The sequence below is a fragment of the Lagopus leucura genome, unplaced genomic scaffold, assembly GCF_019238085.1.
Source record: "Lagopus leucura isolate 7727_CA_CO unplaced genomic scaffold, USGS_WTPT01 Super-Scaffold_100009, whole genome shotgun sequence".
Taxonomy (NCBI): Eukaryota; Metazoa; Chordata; class Aves; order Galliformes; family Phasianidae; genus Lagopus; species Lagopus leucura.
This window is the reverse complement of record NW_024962266.1, coordinates 4,234,056-4,256,016: the sequence shown is the minus strand read 5'-3', so window position 1 is coordinate 4,256,016 and position 21,961 is coordinate 4,234,056. Positions and strand designations below refer to the sequence as shown.

Here is a 21,961-nt window from a genome sequence, read left to right as displayed (position 1 = left end):
CCTATGAATATGGGCAACATTCATCCAGTTCCAAGGTTCTCCCACTTTGTTTTCCTAATGCTGTTCCTTGTATTGGCGTAACACCATACGATACAGAGCCCACAGTGAGGGCTGTGCAATGTGATCCAATAGAAAACATTCCTGCCCATGGCAGGGATATTGGAACTAGATGATTTTTTAAAGGTTCCTTCCAACCCAGACCATTCTACAATTCTATAAAAACAATGAAGATTTGAATTGCATACAGCAATTATCTAATGACAGGCAGCAAAACACTGAAAAGTATCTCAAAGAAACCTGTTCTTAAACAACTACTTCTCAAGCCGTCATTTTTATTTCCTTATTTTCCTCAAGTGACAGAGGAACAGGGAACTAAGCAAAAGGAAAAAGGCTGCCACATAATTACAGTTTTACAAGAACCTCAGCAAGAATAAACTAAATACTGAGCATTCAGGAAACAGCAAAAGCAGAAGCCTACTAAATACAAATAACAAAGCAACAAAAAAAAACGTAGCTATTTATAGTGCACAACCAATGTAGCAATATATGATGTACAACAGAGTGGTTTTAGCTTTTGAAGAGGACATCATCTCCCATCAACATTTTTTTCTTTTTTAAATGAGATGATTCCTTTAAAATACAGAACTCAAATACTATGGGGTTTCAGAATAGGTGAGCAGGGGAGCAACGGGGAAGCCATAATTAAAGAAAATCTACTCTCAAAAAAGCAAAAACATGGAAAAGCAAAACATGGAAAATGCAGCTTCATCATTATGGTTTTATGAAGCTTGCACGTTCTCTTAGAGCCCCTTCCTGAATCAAGAAGTAAAATATTAAAGAAGTTTAAAATAGTCAGGCTTCGAGATCTTTACTGTAGAACTGATTTTTCCATTACATACCTCCGTGCTCTGCAATGGATTCCAAAGATGCTCTTGATCTCTCTGATTCAGTCAGTGATTTCCAGTTTTTAGCTGTCTCTGGCCTAAATTTGAAAAATTAAACTGAGTGAACTGAGGTTTTTTGGTTGTTGTTTTTAACAAATAAAAATAGAAATACAAGCATCCAGTACCACACTACTGAAACTAAACTCTTTTTTTTTTTTTTTTTTAAAGAAAAAAATGAGCTAAAATTGCACCATCTGCTGGAGAAAATGAAGCACTTAAAATATTGTAGGAAGTGAAGTCAATGGAATCTGCCTTTTAAAACATAAGATCCCAACCAAGATTAAGCTGCAAAGACGAACGGTTTAGCTAAGTAATTCAAACAACCACTTTGCAAATGCTCACTCCATGAAAAACTGTTACTCAGAAAGAACTTGGAACTAGGACCTGAGAGGCTGGGCAGGACAGAAATGAGATATGATTACAGGGACAGTGCATCTTAACTGCTTTAGGTCTGATGTGATCAGTACATGTGTCGGCAGTACACTGCCATAATCCAGTGTTTGAGGAAGAGCACTGTGGAAGTGCTTTCCTTGCACAGATGATTTCTGCTTTAGCAGCACTCTATTGGTTTCAGAATAATCTCAGAAAGAAGAAATCCCATTTACCTATGGAGTGGTGGTGCCTTGATCTTAGGTTTTTCAGCAGCAGCAGAGGATGGAGTTTTAATCTGAGGTTTGGCTGTGGGTGATGCCTCCAGATCTTGGCTCAGCTCTGCTTCAGTCTTCTTGATAAACTCATCATATGACTGAGCAAGAGAAACAGTTATGGCTGTTAAAGGACTAAACCATAACGACCATTCTGTAAACAAAACTTATCAAATAAATAATTCTCAGTCTCAAATGCTTAAGGACACACAGTTTGTCTATAAAGCAATCTACTTAACTTCCTAAAGCTCCATAGCTGTGAAACCCACTTTCAAAGTCAAATTACATGAGCAACACTCACGAGCAACCCAAGCTGAGATACTAATGTGTTCCCTCCTGAATACTGTCTAAAACTCCTTACAGACACACATTTCAAAGCGCACGGTCTTGCTTCAAAGACAATGGTTCATTACTGAAAACTGTTGATCAGCCAAAGCTCAGCCATGTCTCCATTGCAGTAACGTGTCTTTCACAGCCGTTCACACAACAGCCAACAATATCCATATAATAATGATTTATTCACAGCTAACAGCCTTGGCTTTCATTTTGCCCTTCTTCTACTATTCCTAACCTCCAGTTGTTTGATCAGACTGGCCTCCTGTGCTTTCAGTCTTTCCTTTTGCCTCTTTTTCTGTTCCTTTTTCAGCTGGTAAACCACAGACTTCCTTTTCCGTAGTTCATCCTTCAGGGCTCTGATCCGTCCTTCAATATCACTTTGATCAGAAGTTGTTTCTGAAAAAGTTCAGTTTTAGTCTTTAAATAGCTTGCCTATTAAAAAACAGTCCCATGTAAAACAATCAGTAGTCATAGAGTAAATATAAAAGATAACCCAAGTGAAACAGCAAAGAAATTATGTTGATTTCAACATAGTAGGGCTCCAAGGGGATTCTTAGATTCACAACACTGCTGTACAACACAGGAAAGAAAAAGCACTGCATCTTATTTTAGACAAGAAAGATGTTCTGATATGTGTAATAACTTGCTAGCAAACTGGTTCACATATTTGTCTCCCACATTCATGGCTATCTCATTAACAGCTTATTGCAGACATTAAAATTTGCTGACACATTAAAAATATAACCCAATGATGCATACCAAAAACATATCTGAAATGCATGTTTAAAATTGCTATGCAAAATTTCAAGCTACAAGGTACACTTTGTTAGTACATCTGTGAAGAGGAAAGCTGAGTGGTTGACAGCTGGAAGGAAAGCCAACTCGAACAACACAGATTTCACTGTTGTCAGGCCTCAGAGTGACATATTATTCAGAGTGAAGCGACTAGAAGTGAGCTTAGGCACACAGTGGACTACTCAGCAACTGCTTACACAAAGCTATGAGGCACATCCTCGCTCCAAGTTCAACTTCACAGACTTTCCTAAGATGCCATTACTGACTACAGCTATGTTCTACCTAACATTTCTTAATCATTTTCCTCTCCATCCCCTGCAGTCTGGTCTTCAATGCCATTGACGGTTTTCTGCCTCTGTTCGCATGGAACACTTTGCAGTTGATTAGATTCACTGCAGAATAACCACATTCTACCATGCCCTCTCTCAACTTCTACCTAGAGCAGCAGTTCCAAACAGAAGGCTTTAGGCTGGTCTGCTTTTCCAACGTTTGATATTACCTATGCTGTTTTCTAGACAAGAGGCTTGGATGCTCATGAACTCCCAACTGCTCTACTGAAGGCACTAGGAAAATAAGTTATCCATACCAGCTGGTCAGCACATTTTGCTAATCAACTCCATTTCACAGGACAACAATAAAGAAGGACTTCATCAACATCCAGCAAATACACACTACTATACTCTTTTTCCACTAACAACTGTTGGTAGCATTTACAGAATAATAATAAAAAAAAAGGCATGAAAAGAATGGAATCTCACTTGCTAATCGTAAGTACTTTATGATGCCACTGTACTTAACTCCTCCTGAATGCTAAGTGACCATTATGTAATTATAGCTTTTATTGATCAACTCATTAAAGAAAAAACTGGTGCATGCTTTCATCTTTGACGAACTTGTCTTTGCATGCATCAGGACATAGCAATGACATCACTACTACTCAGCAGCTTGGAAGATTTGCCTCTTTTCAATTGAATGATTATGAAACCAGCACCACCTTGATGGAATTCCCCCTTTTTCCATCTGTCTCTGGCACTTGAAATCAAAGACTTCATTTTCATGACCATGACCACTGTTGCCTGTTCTACTGTTCATAATGGCTTCCTTATATGGTTCGTCAGTCAGAACTTGATCATAGGTTTATCAATTTGCTGAATGCTTCACTGGGTTGCAAACTGTGCTCCAGAATGCAAACAAAAATTACTCAGTATCTAAGTGAGTATGTATTCATTTCTACATCCAGCAGAATATCTGCTTTAAAATTATTACTACTGCACTTGCATACATATTAATCTAAAAACAGCAGAAAGGATTATTAAGCTTGCCACACTAAGCACTACGAAGACCAGAGATTTAAGTATGCAAGTGAAGCTATCTGCCAGCCAAACAACAGCCAGGACATACAACAGAAAGAACCGCCTTATTTTTCTTCCACTAAAAACTTACCATTCACTCAAGGAATTAAAAGAAAACAAAAATATGCAGGAAAATGCTACCTTATTTGCCAATAGGAAGTGCATTTGGGATGCTGTAACAACTGCACTGTGGAGTACAAGATCATTCAGAGACTAAAAGCAGAGAAACGATCAGAACTGTCTTCACAGATCAATGGAGCTTATGATGGTGACCTCACAGATTGTGGCTGCTCATGAAGTCTATATGACTAACAGACCGCAAGAGCACATCAGGGAAAGGACGGCTCTGTGCCAGTTCATTTTGTATATACTCTCTCCATGTATTTACTGGTAGCCCACTTGGACATTGGGTTAGAATACTTTTTATAGGAGTCTATGTAGTAGATCTTATGCTTGTAGCTCAAAACACAACTTTAGGCCACATTTTACTGCACACAATTCAAACTCCTCCACAAAAAAAGTCATTCTGGATATGCCATGAAATGTCCAACCACCATGCACATGTCAGTGCAGGTCCAGTGGGCTCACTTGCACTGCCATGATAAACAGGGCTGTGTGTCTTCTGAAGCCATGCTGTGTTCAGAAGGAAGACAATCATGTTCATATGCTGCTGAACCATATTCTGCTTTCTTAAAACAAGCAGAACAGAGAAGTGTAGTCTATTAAACACACAGCCAACCTTGGTACTTTTAAGTTCTAGACATATTAACTATTGACTCTTCTTCAACTGTTTGCAGGAATCTGTGCAAAGGCCTTCTTATGCTGAATTGATCAAATTACATCATGGGAAAATACTCCCACAGAACTTCAAAACCCAGTATTTTGCAGGAATTTGCTTGCCTTATCATATCTAGGTCTGCTTTGCAAATTTACTTATTAAAATGACTAGCTTTGAAACAGCAATTTAAATCCAAGCAAATACTTACCTGACTGTGTCATAGATAAAGACTCATCAGACCAATTGTGAGATATCTGATGAGACTTCACAGGAGAACGGAGCTGTCCCCCAGATCTATGGCTGCCTTTGCTGGAATCTTGCCTTGATACAGATATGCTGCTTTTGGGAGGAGTCTGTGTGAGAAGAAAAGGACAAATGAGTAACTGCTTGTAAAGCTCAATCTCAAAGTAGCAGATCACTGCCATCAGGAGCTAGTTACAAGGAGAGACTGGCATGACCACAGAACACCTCATAAGCAAAGTTACCTATCCAGCTGTCTTAAGACAACTTTTATCTTAGCTTGTCAAAATAATAATAAAGCAAAAATACCAGCAGTAGCAACAATGGACTGCTTACTTTGAGGCTGGACTTCAATAAACGTGCTCAGACTACCTTCTTGCTACTTAGGTAAACAGACATGGCTGTGACTCAGAGGTGTTCAATACATCTGTACTCACAGGTAACACTCAAGGGAACACCTACTAAATATACCTGCAAATCCAAAAGGACAATTTCATACAAGAGGTGAGAGATGCCATTCTAAATCACTCAAGAGGAGCCCTGTTTCTCTGTAGGCACGCAAAAAATTCTAAGAGCAATTATTCTTCCAAAACTCCGCTTACTGCTTCAGTGTCATGCTACAAACTTTTCACACATCTCAATCATGACCTCTAGTGCGTATCTGACATTTTACTGTAATATATTCTCAGGAAACTTTACAAGAAGAAAGTGTCTGTAATGGCAGTTCTTCTGACTTTCCACAAAGTGCATTTTTGGTCTCTCTGATTCAGTGCAAAGCAAAGTTGTCAGGACAAAATGTACCAAAACTGTCAACCAAGCAGGAGTAACTACTGAAACAGAACAATAAGGCTGTATGAACTAGAAAGCAGTTATAATCTGAAACTCAAGGGACTGTGTACCAGATTACAGCTATGTTTCCTCATCCTATAGCTATACTTTGGGAAATATGCAAATAAAGCAAGGCAGAAGAACATGGCATAGTTTCCTCAGCCTCAAAGAATTCATACAATGGTGACAAGCTCGCCTACAGCTAATACACATTGTTTAACTGGGTCAGTGTTCCGCCACTTAATACTGCATACCTACGTGACACACGCAGAACATTTTGCAAGACTACCTACGGATTTAAAAACACTGAAACTCTGTGTTCAAGCAATTTTTCATCAAGACTTTGAAGAACGTAACTGATCACAATGTTTATCCTAATAACATACAGTGGTATTACATACCACAGTTTAACCTCTGTTTCAGCAATTGGAAAGACTATTACTCGTCTTCCCCTTTTAGAAATCTAAGAATTTATGTAGCATAAAAAGCTCACTCACAAGTTTGTCAGGTGAGGTAGAAGACTTGAAGTCTTCAGAATAAATAATGTCTTCATTAACTGCACTCCGATCTGGGCTTTCTGGCTGTCCATGGCCCATCGTCGCTGATGGGACGGATTCTGCAGCTGGACTGCCAAGCTCTTCTGGGACTGAGCTTTCACTGTTCACACAAGAGCAAGAAGGCACTGGAGACTCTTCTTCACTGGCTGTTTCTGAGATTGAATAATGAGAAAAAAGAAACCACATAAGAATCTTCACTGGCTTAGATGCCTTCAGAGTAATCACTGTCTGCATACAAAGTAGTAACTGCTATCAGTGTAAGTCAAATGGGTATGCATTAGTCACTTATCTAGAAATTGACTTTGAAATACCTAGTATGAAAAACGGATGTTTTCCAGGGAACTATGATTTAAGACTACTTAGTCTTAGTGACTGCCAAATGTCAAAACCAAAAAAACTCCTCAAAATATTATAACATTTTCCAGACAACATACTCCAGAAAGATTATTAGGGAAACCTGTCCTTCCAGTTAGCCATGCAACAGCAAGAGTCACTATTAGTCTGAAGAAGTCATGGTGGAGCACATAATCTACAAGTCAGATCTTGAATTTAGAATTGATTGCTTCCTTTACAGCCGTTGCAGAGAACATTTTAATGTTATGATTTCATCATGAGTCTCTCAAATGGCAACAAGTAAAATAATAAGTTGGGTTTTCAATATTCCTGTTTACTAAATTCCGCAGGAGTCACAGCATTATGGAAGCAGCCATGAAGAACTATTTAATATTTGAGCAAAGGCTAGGGAGAAGAACTTCTTCCAAAGCAGGGCCGTGCTCCAGTGCTCACTGGTAGACACAATTAACAGAAAGTAAATGTATTTTCTCATCCGCGTCTCTGTGTTTAGCATGCTGAATTTTCTCTTGCTGGAACGTCGTGGCTTGCACACACAACATCTTTAAAGTGTTTTCCACACGCCTAAGATCCACGAGGCTTTTCGGTGACAAGTGTGATAGGACATCATTCTAAATTCCCTTTGGACCTTCAGTGAATCTATCACCCCCTTTCAACGGTGGGAGGAAAAAATATTATTTTGAGAACAGTCCCTGAAGTTTCATTACTTTCTCCCATTGCAATACAATTTTCTGTGGTCCGTGCTCAAAGTACATTCCACTTAAGACAGAGTGATAAGACTGAAGCCCCTAAAATTTGGGAACCTGTTTTCTCAGAGTAGCACTATTTGTACTAACTACATCCTAGCATACTACAGCACAGTCGCAGAGTTCAAACGTTTATTGAACAAAGGTAAGTTCAGGATAAGATCAGCAAAAGATCACGTACTGTTTTTGTTTTGAGAAAACAGAAATGGATTTCAGATTGTATGTAGAAACACATGAGAAAATACATAGCAAAACTGGAATTCACGTCTGACCAAGGTTTAAAACAGAGGTAAAAAGAACAGGGCCAAAGATGTCACAGACTGCAGAAAGTGAGAAAAGAACCACCACAAGATCACAGAAAAGAAGTGCAAACTTAAGCAATCATTCTGCCCAGTTACGCTTGACTTGAGTTATTTGCCTAAGTTCCTCCCAAAATTTCTACTACCTTTGGGCTCAGCTCTCAGATCCCCCAGTTCTTTCTTGGCCGCTTTGGTTTTAAGCAGCTCTTTGTCCCAGGCAGCCAAAGCCTGCTTTTCTATCTGCCGTATTTCTGCTTCCTCTGCATCCAGACGGCGTTTCCACTCCAACAGTTCTTCAGCATTCTGTCGACGCTGCATCAGCTTCTGTTCTCGTTTAGTTAGGAACCTGGCAGACATAGCAGAAGATAGTCAAAGACCCCAAAAACCAGTCGCTCTATTGCCACAGTTTCCAGAATTTTAGCTATTCAAATTGTTTTCTAGGGAAACTGCCACATTAACTACTATCTCCTAGATTTCTGACATACAGAGAACACTTTTTTTTTTTTCCCCAGTAAATAAAGCCTACAAGATATTATAAAACTGCTACTAACATTCAAAGAATTTTCAACATTTTTAAAAGTGCTAATGATATATTCAGTAAAATGAACAGGGTCAGCTCCTAATTTCAGAACATGAGAAGTACCTGTGGTATGAAACTGGAACCCTCAAGAAAGCAGTGACTGTGAAAAATGAACCTATCTTTTTGCTAGTTCCAGTGACAGAGAAATACTGTGACCCCAGCTGCCCCACAGTCCTTTCTAAATAACTAATTATAAGAGGTGTTCCTGTGTAATAATCCACCTGAAAGATTTACTGGAATTACTGGAGCCTTTATCCTTCCTCCTTTGAGTATCATTTCTGGATTGAGTATCATCGCTTGGAATGTTAATCATCAGCTAACAACATAAAGAGGGTAAGGATGCAGGACTGTTCTCCCACCTACTAACAGTCCTGGCTACTAGTTTAAACTAAGAAAAGAAAGAAAGCTCATGCTGAAAATCTGTAGATCTTTTTGATCTGTGACAAAGACTTCTCAAATTGTGCATGAAACCTCAGAGATGAGGAAATTAATGTAAAATGTCACTAGCATGAATAAGTTTATGCATGTGTACTACTTTTCTTTGCCAGCTACTGAACAGAATCACCTCTTGTTTCTATCTAGATGCTGAAGTTATCAAGAAGATAGCATTCAGTCTTTAAGATAGCAACTGGAAGGTCAATATCAACCGTATACTCTTCTAACATGCCAACTCTAGAGAAGGGCATACATCAATCCATCCATCCCCTGCAATGAAATCCTTAATGTCACAGAACCACTCTTCGAAAACAAGATGGTTTTTGCCAGCTAGAGAGAGTGCTCAAATGGGTACAGAAGTACAGAATGGGTGCCTAAAAATGCTGTCTTCCAAGTCCTGTGAGACTTTTCTTTGAAAGTGTATTCTATAATTTGTAATTTTTTAAACAATCCAAATACTTAGCATTATTGTTCTTAAGCTACAAATTCCATTTGTGCTTTTTTAACCTCCCATGTTTCAAACTACCTTTATAAATACAGAGACTGCAATGGCCAACTGGGTAAGCTGCAGGTGTTGCCTGATGAATGACATTGGTTGTTTGCTCTCTCAGCATTGCTCACTCTGTTCCCAGGTAAAATGAGCTGGCAGTTCATCAGAAGGATTATGATGATTCCTTCTTTGAGACAGATTCAGATTATGTGGAAAAGTGATGATGTCAAGTTTCAGAAGCCAGTAAGACGCACACACACCTCTTTACTATGGCCAGAGCAACAGCAGATGAAAAGCAGCACCTCTATCACTCTGGAATACCTGTCACCTTTCAGCTAACAGATGCCAGGATTTCCCGTATTTTTTCAATCGCTTCCTATAGATAGGCATCAAACATTATCTAGTCTTACAGAAAACTGACATTAATAACATTAAGAAGCTAGACTGCCAGCGATAATTGCACTACAAACATGACAGAGCGCCATGTTTGTCCGTGTTGTCTTTCACTAGCACTACCAGATTTATCAGCTCTTACTTTCAGATACACATCAGTTCCAATTAATTTAGTAGGTCATATCTTTGGAACTTGTTATGTAGGTCATTACTACAATAATGATCTCAATGCAAACTTCTTCTTCTTCTTTCACTAGTTGTTTCATCTCATCAGAATGCCTGGATCTTCATGTTTGACTGGGTCTTGAGGGAGGCAAATCCAGTTGGAGTAAAGTTCAAGAGAAAGGCTGAAATAAATGGATATGAAGGTGCAAGACTCTTCAACAGCAGATGTCAAATGAATTAACCCAGGAGGCCACAAGCAGGAGAGCAGAACTAACTAAATGATTGTGAAACTAATCACCATACAAAGACCAAGTAATAAGAAAACTACAAGTTGGTCAAAAAGAGCACTAACGAGAGGGAAAGAAGGCTCAAACACTCGTGCTTTAGGAAGAAGACGATTAAATGAGCATAGCTAAAGACCCTTTTATAACCCAGGGGTTTAAAAGGTCAGAACCACCACAAGGTAGCATGCATACTGCCTTAGCATTTGCTACAGTCTAGAGGGTTCCAGTTGCAACACCAAGGGCACACGTTCATCCTCCACAGCAGGGGCAATTTCACAGGGAGGAAAATATTAGAAAAGCATGAACCACATCTGGTATCTTCAAGGCAGGAAATCTACAGGAGCAAAGGGGAAGCAGAAGCACTCAGATTACATCATCGTAATTTTCAAAGTCTTAACTATTTGTCTGGTGCTAAAGTCACACATTAGGTCTGCCTATAACAAAAATAACAACTTGGAAGTTTTGCCCTATACTTGAACTGTATTTATATCTAATACACACAGATTTTAAAGCCAAACTAGACAGTTTCATCAGCTGTTCTGAAGTAGCAACTGGACAGCAAAGTGAACTGTCTGTGTGCTACTCAGAACACAGTGGAAACAAGAGATTAATCTGGAATCAGTGTGGAAAAAGTGTCAAAACTGTTCAGTGAAGAACCACCTCTTGATTTTTTAGGACTGAACAGAGCATGCTCTATCAAAGAGTCTATCACTTGAGAAAGGTACAGTTACCTGACCAATTGGTTGTAGATATACAGCTGGAATTTGGGGTGGAGGTTGGGAAAACAGACACTGAGAGAGGCCCAGTGGTGAGACGTAAAGACAGAGAAGAAGTAGTGAACAGGAGAGCAGTGTCTACAAAATAAGGAGGAAGAGTTTAAAACTAAGCAAAAAAAAAAGGCAGAAAGAATGAGAAAAGGACAGCATCTAGCAAAGAACTTTAAAATTAATTGCATTTAACCTAACACCTTGGGTAGAAAAATTGTACATTGTTATGCAGAAGGTAATAAGAAAACATACACTTGTGCATAAGTTATAACACTTCATTTTCTGTTAGTTAAAGGCATGCTACTTTCACATTGCTCTGTTTTTCTTTAACTTTTTGAAGTTTTATTACTCTGATACAAACTTACACATGCACCTGCTAACATCTCAACCTCAGCTTCTTGTGACTTCTGCTATTCTAATCCTTAATAGAGAATACTGCTAGCATTAAACAGAGTGCTGCTTCTGTAATATAGACAGCTTTGCCAGTCTGAAACTTAAAAAAGGATGAATTTATTTAAAGAAACTCAAGCAAATCCAGAAAAAGTCTGAAATATATCTGTATTCAACTTCCAGCTGCTCTTGGATTTTGCAGTAAGGCACAGACTTGGTCTCAGAATACTCACTTTCATTTCTGCAGAAAGATAATGCCTGTGTATTTTTTTAAACTACATAAACTTAACACCGTGACTGAAATGTTACTTTCCAATGGAAGACTGTTTTAAGCTAATTCCTAGCATATTATCATATTTATAGCAAAATATCATGCTCTGCACAGCTCTGTAGCAACTACAAAGCAGGGTAAGAAGCATACTAAAGAAAGCAAAAGCAAATGAGCATTTAGTTAGTTCTTCTGCTGTACGAATTATCATTAAAGCTGCATATGCAAGGCAAGCATGGGCAGAAGGGTTAATTCTCTTTGACAGAGCATGCTCCTGTTCACATGCAGGCTATGCAGATTCATGAGTTATAATTAAAACAGAACAACTCTTTCATTGTCCTTTTAACAGAAGAGATATTAAAGCTGTCTCACAGATAAAGTGTTTCTCTAGCTCTGTTATATTTTACTCATTCAGTTTCTTCCCATTTGCAGGATCACACAACTCGTTTTTCAAGCAGACAGTTCCCTAAATATACTCTAAGTAAATATTATGTTAATGTTATTCTTAGGTATTTTATAAACAAGGATGTAAAAATTAGGTACTAAGTTGGCACTGTTTTTCAGTCAATAAGCACAGCTACCACTATCAGGAAAACCTGCAAGATGTGTATACAGTCAAGAAGACTGAAGTTCTAGAGAATTATTTATGTTTACACAAAATACTTTGAACGTGTAGAGCAATCTGACAAAACTATAAAATCAAAAATGCACGGCCACATACACTGCATCACACACAAGTACAACTTCCACTTGATGCTCCTCACAGTAATTACTGCAGCTGAAATCCTGATGCCTACCCTTTTGAAACATATACCCCAGATGACAAACATTTTGGACTTGCAATTAAAATATTCTCAAGGATAAAACACACTTTGCATCTGTTACTGTCCTTTGTTGTACTATAGAGATTCATTTACTAACATGCAATCTTTACCGTTGCTTAGGAATAAAGCAAACATTTCAGAAACAATATTGACTAAAAAGGCTACCTGAAAAAAAGTGGCAAAGGAAGACATAAACACAAACACATTTGTAATCTTTTACATTAACATAATGTATTAACATTAGCACTAATATAATACCCAAATTCTTAAGCTGTGATTCAGTTTTGTAACACAATATCACCATTCTAAACTTTGTATGTTGAAACTGAGGGAAAAAGAAGACAAAGAACTTGTTTTGTTTGCAGGCCACCTCCATGCAGGTTTCCAAGATCTTTCTTCTGAGCCTATTTCTGATTCCCCTCTTATGCAATTTACCAACCTCAACACATACTTAGGGAAAGTTTGTTGTTATGAAAGTGAGGTTTTCCACACAGCTTGGAATGCTAGGAGTTAAGTTTTAGAAATACAGTCTTTCAGAAACTTGGATTATCATTTGTGATTTTGTCTTTTCAGTTCACTAGTTCCTGTCAGAAGGGTCTGAATAACAAAGCATCCAATTTTCAGGCTTGAACACGGAGACTATTCAAACAGAATGTGGATTTGTTCTTCCTTCCCCCACTACTTACACCAATCCTCTCTCACTGTTTTGATGCTTTGGGCTGTTTAATCTTCAGCATACACAAATGCATGCAGATATAGGAAATGTCCTTCCCAAACGATCACAAGCAGGATGCTAAGGAGCCACAGACAGCTTGCCTTTACAAAAGGCAGTGCTTGCTTTTTTGATATTTGCTCTAACTGCTATGAGTTTCAAAGAAAGGACATTACAAAGATCACCACACAAACAAAAATGAGGCAAGCTACCTTGGTTCAAAATTCAGAAAAAATGTTTAAGCAGAGACTATTATGTGGGGTTAACTGGCACAAGTCAGATTTTGAATGGGTTAGTCTCAAATAAGAACGTAGGACTTCAAACTAATGAGAACATACTGCTAAAATATTTGAAATGCTTAAAGCAAAGTAATTCCTGCACTGAAGAGAAACAACTTATTTGATACAGAACAATTCAACAGGTGAAATCAACAGATTCAGTCTTAGTTTCCAGACCCAGCAACTCCACATATACTTGATTATTTCCTCTGAAGACTAACAGCTGTTTTCAGCTGTTTTTTTCCCAACCTGTGGATGATGTAAGAAAAATAAAAGGTCTTACTGTCTTCTCAGTCACACACAAGCTCCCTGACCTTCCATGAACCAGATATATAAAAGGGAAAAGCAGAAATACAAGATACAGGCATCACTTTGATCATTTGCCTTAAGGTATTTCATTCTAAGAAGTCTGACAAGACACACTGTTAAGCTCAAAGCAATCAATTTTCCTGCCAAGTACAGATATCACAATCTCTTAAACTGATATGCTTTTACTGACTTGCATTTCTGTACTCAAGGAAAAAAACATATCCTATGAAATATTCTCTTCAAAGATTAATATAGCTCTATCAATGCTTATAATTAGTTCTTTTTCAGGCTGATTCTGAAAAGACATCACTGCATATGATCTCAGTATCACTGTAGTCTGTCTGATAACCGTTTTCAGTGCAGATACTGTCTGAACCAATTTGTTTTCATTAAAATAGCAAAGCTTTGTAATAGAAAAGAAAATTTAGTTACTTCTCATCCATTCTGCTGCGCATCTTTTTAAGTTTCTGCATGATGCTACTGGTCTCACTGCTGGAGATAGATATTGGAGAAGGGCTGCGTGTTTCTGCATCAGTTAGAAGTAGGCTAGAACCATTGCTCTGCTTGACGTCATCCTCACTGTGAAGTTCCTGCAAATATATGTTAAAAAAAACAACAACATTAAAAGCATGAAAAGTTATCCTTTTTTTAGAATTTATTATTGAACTGTGTTAACTCATCTTACTTATCCTCAGATTACATCAAATAATACTTCAGGTTAAGCCTGGCCGCCTACATATTTTAGCTTTATCCTCCAACTTCTTCTCATTAGACATCATTTTTTGTATCCTTTTTCCCACCACAATTTCAGTTCTCCCTTGACTGTAACTAGAACAAAAAATCCTACTAGAGTTCAGTTAAGGAAACAAGTCCTCTCATTATTATTACATTTGCATTTCCAGAATTTCGTAAGGATTCAGCTGGTTACCAAACCTGTCTTGATCACAGAATCACAGAACAGTTTGGGTTGGAAGGAACCTGTAACATCAACTAGCTCTAAGGCCCTGCTGTAGGCAGGGACACCTCCCACCAGACCAGGCTGCTCACAGCCCCATCCAGACTCTCCTTTAATGCCTCCAGGGAGGGGGCATCCACAGCTTATCTGGGCAACCTGTTCCAGCACTGAAGATGCGAGAAACTTTGTTTAATAACACTGAAACACAAAAACCAGCAAGCTTAGGTTTTGGAGCTTACGTTTTAGTTCTATTATCGGATAAACAGAATCAGATTAATAGAATCAGAGTCCAAGATATTCAAACATCCAAAAGCTGATATTCCCAAAGTCATTACTTAAGCTTGAGAATTAATCATCACCACAGAGTCACAGAATTGTTTGAGTTGGAATGGCCTCTTGAAGGCCATCTAGTCTAACTCCCCTGCAGTGAACATGGACACCCATGGCTCCATCAGTGTTCAGAGCCCTGTCCAGCCTGATCTTGGCTTTCTGCAGGGACGGGGCACCACCACCTCTTTGGGCAGTCTGTGCCAGTGCCTCACCACCTTTATTATAATAAACTTCTTCTTTACATCCAATCTAAATCTCCCCTTTTAGTTTTAGTCCCCATTTCCCCTTGTCCTGTCAAAACAGACCATGCTAAGGAGTCTGTCACTTTCTTTCTTGTCTACTGTCCAGTTAAAACATTTTCTAATACTTTTCCGTATGCATTTCCTCAAACGATTTGAAGAAATTAAACAAACAAAATTGCTGAAATATACAGGGTAAGACAATTTGAGCAGATAAATTTCTCAAGTGACAGGTGTAATCCAATAGCTTTTAAGCTAGTAGTTGAGTCAAATACCAGCAGCACAAAGAGGTGAAGATTCCAACTTCTGTACAGAACACTTACAAGCTTGTTTTCTCCTGCAGATTTCAATTTTTCCTGCAGTTTCATTGTAGTCTGACGGATTCGTTCTATTTCTGCCTGCTGTTTAAGGATTAGCTGTCTCTCCTTCCGAGCAGCCTTGTTGGCCTCTTGAAGACGCTTAATTTCTGCCTTTTAGGTATAAAAGATTAAGCAAAGTAAGTTTGACAGACAGCTCTCCAACACACTCTGAAACTCTCAGTGTCCACAATACGAGATTAAAGTTAGCAAAACTGTGATGAAGTACTTCGCCTGCAATTTTGGCACCAGAGAACAGACAATCAATTAATACACTCAGGTCTCAATCCACGAGATTACTGATATAGAAGAACCTTTTAAAACAACATGCTATATACCATCAAAAGATGAATTATTATATGGTGAGAAATAATGCTGTTTTTCTATCCAAAAGCCTGGCACAGAGCCATCAGTTCTTAACTTCTACAGTGTCCAAAGCATCAAAGAAGTTTCTATAGGATTTTCCTACAAAGCATCAGTTACCTTTTCCTGCTGTAGTCTCAGCAGAAGACCACGCTGCCTCTTTCGAATAGGGGGCATCTTGTCATCCTCTCCCTTGTCTCGCAAATGCCTGCAAACAGATTGCAAGAGATGATTAAATAAGGAAAAAAGGAAAGAAAAAACCCACAAAATAACATCTGCATAGATTACAGAAATCAGAAGATTTGTTCAACCACTGGTACTTAATCACAAAGGAGTGGGGTATTACAAAACAATGTAAGTAGGAGATTTTCATAAGAAAATGAGCAGTTAGCAAGAGTGTATATTCAACATCGTCTTACTTCCTCTGGTGCTCCAACCAAGCTAACTCAGCCTTTGTCTTCTCTTTCAGAGCCTTCTCCCGGAGCCGAAGTAGCGAGGACTGATGAGCTGCTCGCACCTCCTCCTCCTTCATGTACTGTCTTACCATCTCCATAGTAAATTTAGAGAAACTATCTTGTCCTCCTGAGAAAGGCATGCTTAGCTCCTGTAAGGCAAGGCAAATTTAGCATAGTTTGTTAATAAATTTCAAAGCTTTTTTCAAGTACAAACTGTGTGTATGCATGTGGTTCAGCGTAAGAAGGGAATATGTTTTTTCTCTCTGAGCTACTGCAAGAGCAGCTTTTTCTGCCCTGTGTTTTGTGACACTCTTGGGATGTCTCCTCATGAGAATAAGAAGCAGCATCTGCTTTTATCTCCTGGATATGAGTATTGGGAAGAATATATCCACTGGGTTTTTATAATCTACCTCAAAACATCACTCTTCTCTAAAGCCACAGGAGAAAAGGTTGAGGCCAGTAAGGACTGTTCCACAGAACAAGTCACCTTGCTTGCACAACAGTGACAAAAAGGACGTTCATACAACTCTGATGTTTTCAAATGCTCAAACAACCAAAGCTTGTAAGCACGAGCAACACAGAAAAGCTCAACAAATTCATGAGCATAATTGAACAGTAACAGTTAATCTACCTTAACTGTGGTCACTTGACATACCTTGATAGATGACAGAGCAGTTTTTTCTGGGGAGACTTCCTCATCAGAATCATCGCGATTACCGCGCTTCTTCTCCAAGTTAATTCTACGATGACTTTCAGAGGGCAGCAAAGACCGAAAAGATTTCTCTTCAATCTCATCCTCTGTCATAGACTCATCAAATTTCAGGGAATACTCAGTTGCAATGGAAGCAGAATCTGAGGGAAGTGGGTTAATGCTCAAGTATGTACCGTGCAGGTCATTTTACCCTGTCTCAACTCAGTAAAGCCACAAAGACAAGGAAAGACAGGGAGAGGACTCTTCTAATGCAAGAAAAGGTCTTAGCTTTCAGAAAAGTGACCTTGAGTTAGAGGACATCTTGCAGTACTGTTATCTAGCTTAAAAAAAAAAACTAACAGAATTCTGCATACAGGTATAAATACATTTTACGTCTACCAAAACATCTGGTGTTCAGCCTACACATTTAGCCAGTAAACATCTGGCTAGCTACAGTTACCACAGCAAAAAGTAGAGAAGACTCCATCACTGTAACATGCAAAATATTCCAATCTCACTACGCCATCTTTTGCTTAAGAGATTATCAATTCACCCGGGACTCAAACTTCACACATTTTCCCTCATTTATTTCAGAAACCAGTTTTGAAGCAGCACCTGCCTCCCCCCTTACCACTGTCTGGTTCAGTACATACAAGTACAGCTAACCTTTTTCATCTGGCAGTGATAAAATACTATCACTAGGCAAGGAATCGTCCGCACCAGTATGAGCCTGCTCCTCAATGCTGCTGGTTATCTTTTCACGATGGGGAAGTTTTTTCTCATTCTCTTTAGAAGACGGAACAGAAGGACTCTCTTGGCGACTGCTGGTACTACTGTTTCATCAAAAAATATACCTTTTAAATTAAGATCCTACTTTGCACATTTAAAAATATTCATTTTACATTACATCAGTGAATAACATCCCAGCAATGTTAAGGTTTAATACCCACTTTCTCTCTTTCAAAAGAAAACAGTGGAACAACATGTCTCAAAATTACTTTGCAAGCATTTTCAAAACGTAGCTCTTATTTACAGCAGGTAAACAGAAAAAAACCCAATCCTAATCTTTTCTTACCTCCGATCGTGAACCTTTGATCTCGAGGACTCTGAATAACTATCAAATGCTAGTGAGTAAGTCTGTTTTGAGTCACCTGCCTCTTTACTTTGTGACATGGTAGCGGTCTCACATTTCCTGAAAAGAGAAAGCATTTGAGCTAAATCTACATTGTCTTAAATACTGATATAGATTCCGTAAGATTATATCAGTTTAGTAAAAGAAGTAATAGTTAAAATTCATAAAGAAAACACTTCTAACCTAGATAAGTGAAATAATCCCACAAAACACCCAGTGCATCTTTTCTTACTCTTTTATAAAAAGCTGCAAAAAAAAAAATCAGTATCTGTCCTTTGAGTTACACTATAAAGGACACAGAGTTGAAATCCAAGTTCCTCTTAAATGTTCACTTACTATGAAATACTACACTTTTCTTTGAAAGTATGTGAAGCAAAAACTAACAAATCTTACAACCCCCCCCTCCCAAGTTATGAAACATTTGACAAAACCTGTTTGTATCAGGTCGGCCTCTCAGTTGTTTCATGAACTCTGAGTGATGCTGCCGCTGGTGGTCAAACAAAGTGGTGACTGGAGCAGCTGGAGCACTGACAGTATCTGAGATCTGGGTTCGTGCCAGCTCCATCATCTGAGTACAACCAACAAAGGAACACAATGAGCTTTTAACTATCAACATGTTTTTGAAAAAATTGTCCTTCTCGCAGGCAATTTATACTGAATGAATGCATAAGACTGTTTTGAGATGTTTGTATTACACACATCTCAATTCTGGTTTTCAGAGATGCTCTGTACATACACATATATTATTTAACTTGCAGGGAGCGGAATTATTAATGTAAAGCTACAGACATGCATTACATCACCTATGTTGTATTCTAATCAACTTAACATCTGATCACTAGAATGATCTCCAAGCGACAGAACGTTTTGGACCTATTATTACATTAGTTTTTAAAAGCATGAAAAAAACCCAGAACATTGAATTTCCATTAGAAAATGCATCCTACTCAAAGAGTAAAAATATTATTTTCACTGCAATGGAAGCAACAGGTTTAAATTCCAACATCGTACAAACTTCCATGTTTAAATGAGCCCACAAATTCCCCTGCTTTTCTAGTGTGATTTCTGTATGGAATAGATACAGATTCAATCCAGTGGGCTACAACGCTTACAAATTAGAGATGCTATGCTCACAATCACCATCCAAAATTTTGCATAGTTAATTAATGGGAAGACCATGAGAAGCATGGGATTTAGAACTGCTAACCAACTTCTAAGTAGTGATGCTAGAACTGCTCCTTTGAAGTTCTGTTATTTGGCATGTTAGGAACATGAAGAAACTGTATGCAGAGCATAATCTAGAGGCAGTATTTGAAGCAATAGTGAAATTAAAACAGCTTTTTATTTCACTCAGGATCTCACCTCACGGACCTGGTGGCCCGTATCTGTAGTGAAAAGTGCAGTTTCCACCTGCTTGGCTGCAGCCTTGCACCTGGTCTCCTGAAGCACTTCTGCGGCCCCCTGTCGTGATTGGACCAGATGATGCAGTGTCTCTGCTTGGGCCTGTGCAAAAAAATCAGCCCTTCAAAATTTTCTATATATAATAAGTATGACCATATAGTACTGTCAATAGTATAACATAGCATTTCTATAAGCCTGGGAAAAAAAGTTTGAAATTGACACCAGAAGATTTTTGTTTGTTTGTTTTTCCCCCAATTATATTAAATCCCTTCACCACAGCTTCAGATTAAGAGCATTCATAGGCACAGATTTACTTACAACACCTTGCTCTTACACAATCCACAGTTTTTGAGAGCAGCGTTACCTGAGCTGCCTTCTGCCTTGCCTCTTCCAGTTGTCTCTTATTTTTTAAAGCTTCCTGTTCAGCCTTCATTTTCAAGAGAGTTACGTCCCATTCATGACGCTGCTGTTGTGCCTATAGATCAGAAAAACATCTTTTAAGCTCAGAGGGTAAATGCAAGAGCTTATTTGCCTCAGCCGCTTGCTGGAACTACTTTTGAAAGACAAAAGCATGATTCCTCCTATTTTATTTTATTTTTAATCTTACAAGAAAATTAATCGAATTAGCAATACTAAAACAGGGAAATATTTTCCCCGCTACCTTTAGAATCTGAGCCAAAGAAACGCTCTCCTGCTGGGCCAGTGATATGCCTCGTACTCGTTCCACATCTGAAAGCTGTCGCACAGACTCTTCAATGGCAGTAAGGTAGTTCAATTCTGCTGACAAACGATGCTGAAGAGCAGCAGGGGAGAATCGCATACATCCTGAAGGACAGGATTTAACTGTCAGACTCTGTTGAACTTCAGTGCCCCACATCATAAAATAATGATAAGAAATGGAACAGCTCTTGAATTTGTACATCTTTAAGAGAACTCACCACTCGCTGAGGCTACTCCTGCTGCAGGTCTACTAGCTCCCAGACTCAAGTCAGAGAAGGCTAGGTTAGACTTCTGCCCCGATGCTGCGCTTCCAGCAAAGCCAGAAGGTGACTTGGCTCTCTCTGCTGTATTGACTACAGAATCAAACTGCATAATTTTTTGGGAACTTGGAGATGGGGAAGAAGTTGGTGTCTTCTGAGATCTTCCTCTGTCTGAGAAACTGACAGAAAACAAGAAAGAAAGGTGTCCATATTGTCTTAACTCCAGTCATTTGATAAGACAACAAAAGAAGCAGTAACTCAGCTCTTTCATTTATACAGACTGAACAGATTTATGTAGAGGGTCTATTCTTTTACAGTTTGCACAGGCCCAGTCTGTCTTTATGAAATGACCTCATGAAATGGGTTATGCACCTCCATCCCAATTTGGAGCGAAGTTGCTACAGCACAGTATTTTCTCTCAAGTACTCAGCATACATAAAAAATCAAGTAACTCAGTATCTACACATTCTGATCCAATTACAACAAAATCTGTGATGATCATTAAAACAAGAGCAAGAAAGAAACAGAGAAAAGGCACTTCTTAAACATATTATCCCTATTTTATGATGCCAAGAAGGACCAACTGCAGATGCTTGAATCCCTTAGGAAGAGGTTCAGCTGTGCATGCTTGGCACACCTGAAGAGGGCAAAGGACCTTTTAAACCAAATACTAAGTATAAGTATTAGTGTAAGTTAATACCTCAGAACCATTCTACAAGCACACAGTGAGCATAAAACCATTGTTTGTTGCTCTTTAGAAAAACGTGCAGTGAAAATTACACTGAGTGTATTTCATAACTGTTCTCATTGCACATTTAGCCAATGAGCTGCATTCACAGTCAGCCAAACAGGAAAATTATTAATTTTTTTCCTTACTTTATACTCTTTCCTGAGGTGCACTTCACTCATTAAAAGCATCACCTCACAGAGCTGGATAGGCTTATGAGTATTATTAAGCATACACAAGTCTAGCCAAAAACATCTGTTTCATACTGTTAAGAGCAAGATAACGATAGAGATTGACAACCTACTTTTTTCCCCTCTTCATAACAGAGCATTTGTTGGAAAGGAAAACAAAATTGTATTTCAATGCTTAAAAGAGCCACAAAGCTTATGCTGGTCAATTTTTCTTACAAAAACAGGAGCATTTGAGGGGTGCAGGGCAACAGAGAAATCTGTTTTCCATTTTCACTTATGACAGCTATCAACTTTGGGCTTCCATAATTTTTAAAATACAGGAAAAGATTACTGCATGTTCATCTCACTAACATTTGTACATTTATATTACCTTGCA

At 38.5% G+C, this 21,961-nt stretch overlaps 1 protein-coding gene across 11 annotated transcripts in view; it reads right to left on the bottom strand.

The window, feature by feature from the left end:
• The window catches only part of CEP350 (centrosomal protein 350), a 72,948-nt gene that overhangs the window by 22,525 nt on the left and 28,462 nt on the right, over nucleotides 1–21,961 (bottom strand). For 8 of the 11 annotated variants that reach the window (XM_042873151.1, XM_042873152.1, XM_042873150.1 and 5 more), the window contains exons 16-34: nucleotides 20,626–20,846; nucleotides 20,349–20,512; nucleotides 20,052–20,162; nucleotides 19,649–19,789; nucleotides 18,718–18,854; nucleotides 18,230–18,346; nucleotides 17,821–17,987; nucleotides 17,119–17,315; nucleotides 16,428–16,612; nucleotides 16,129–16,216; nucleotides 15,613–15,759; nucleotides 14,198–14,355; nucleotides 10,949–11,071; nucleotides 8,017–8,216; nucleotides 6,415–6,626; nucleotides 5,058–5,202; nucleotides 2,160–2,320; nucleotides 1,550–1,689; nucleotides 900–982 (exon numbers count right to left, since the gene is read on the bottom strand). In XM_042873151.1, coding sequence (XP_042729085.1) covers nucleotides 900–982; nucleotides 1,550–1,689; nucleotides 2,160–2,320; nucleotides 5,058–5,202; nucleotides 6,415–6,626; nucleotides 8,017–8,216; nucleotides 10,949–11,071; nucleotides 14,198–14,355; nucleotides 15,613–15,759; nucleotides 16,129–16,216; nucleotides 16,428–16,612; nucleotides 17,119–17,315; nucleotides 17,821–17,987; nucleotides 18,230–18,346; nucleotides 18,718–18,854; nucleotides 19,649–19,789; nucleotides 20,052–20,162; nucleotides 20,349–20,512; nucleotides 20,626–20,846 — 2,897 coding nt within the window. The remainder of the gene's footprint in view (nucleotides 1–899; nucleotides 983–1,549; nucleotides 1,690–2,159; nucleotides 2,321–5,057; nucleotides 5,203–6,414; nucleotides 6,627–8,016; nucleotides 8,217–10,948; nucleotides 11,072–14,197; nucleotides 14,356–15,612; nucleotides 15,760–16,128; nucleotides 16,217–16,427; nucleotides 16,613–17,118; nucleotides 17,316–17,820; nucleotides 17,988–18,229; nucleotides 18,347–18,717; nucleotides 18,855–19,648; nucleotides 19,790–20,051; nucleotides 20,163–20,348; nucleotides 20,513–20,625; nucleotides 20,847–21,961) is intronic. The other 3 variants (XM_042873159.1, XM_042873161.1, XM_042873157.1) reach the window with 2 other exon arrangements.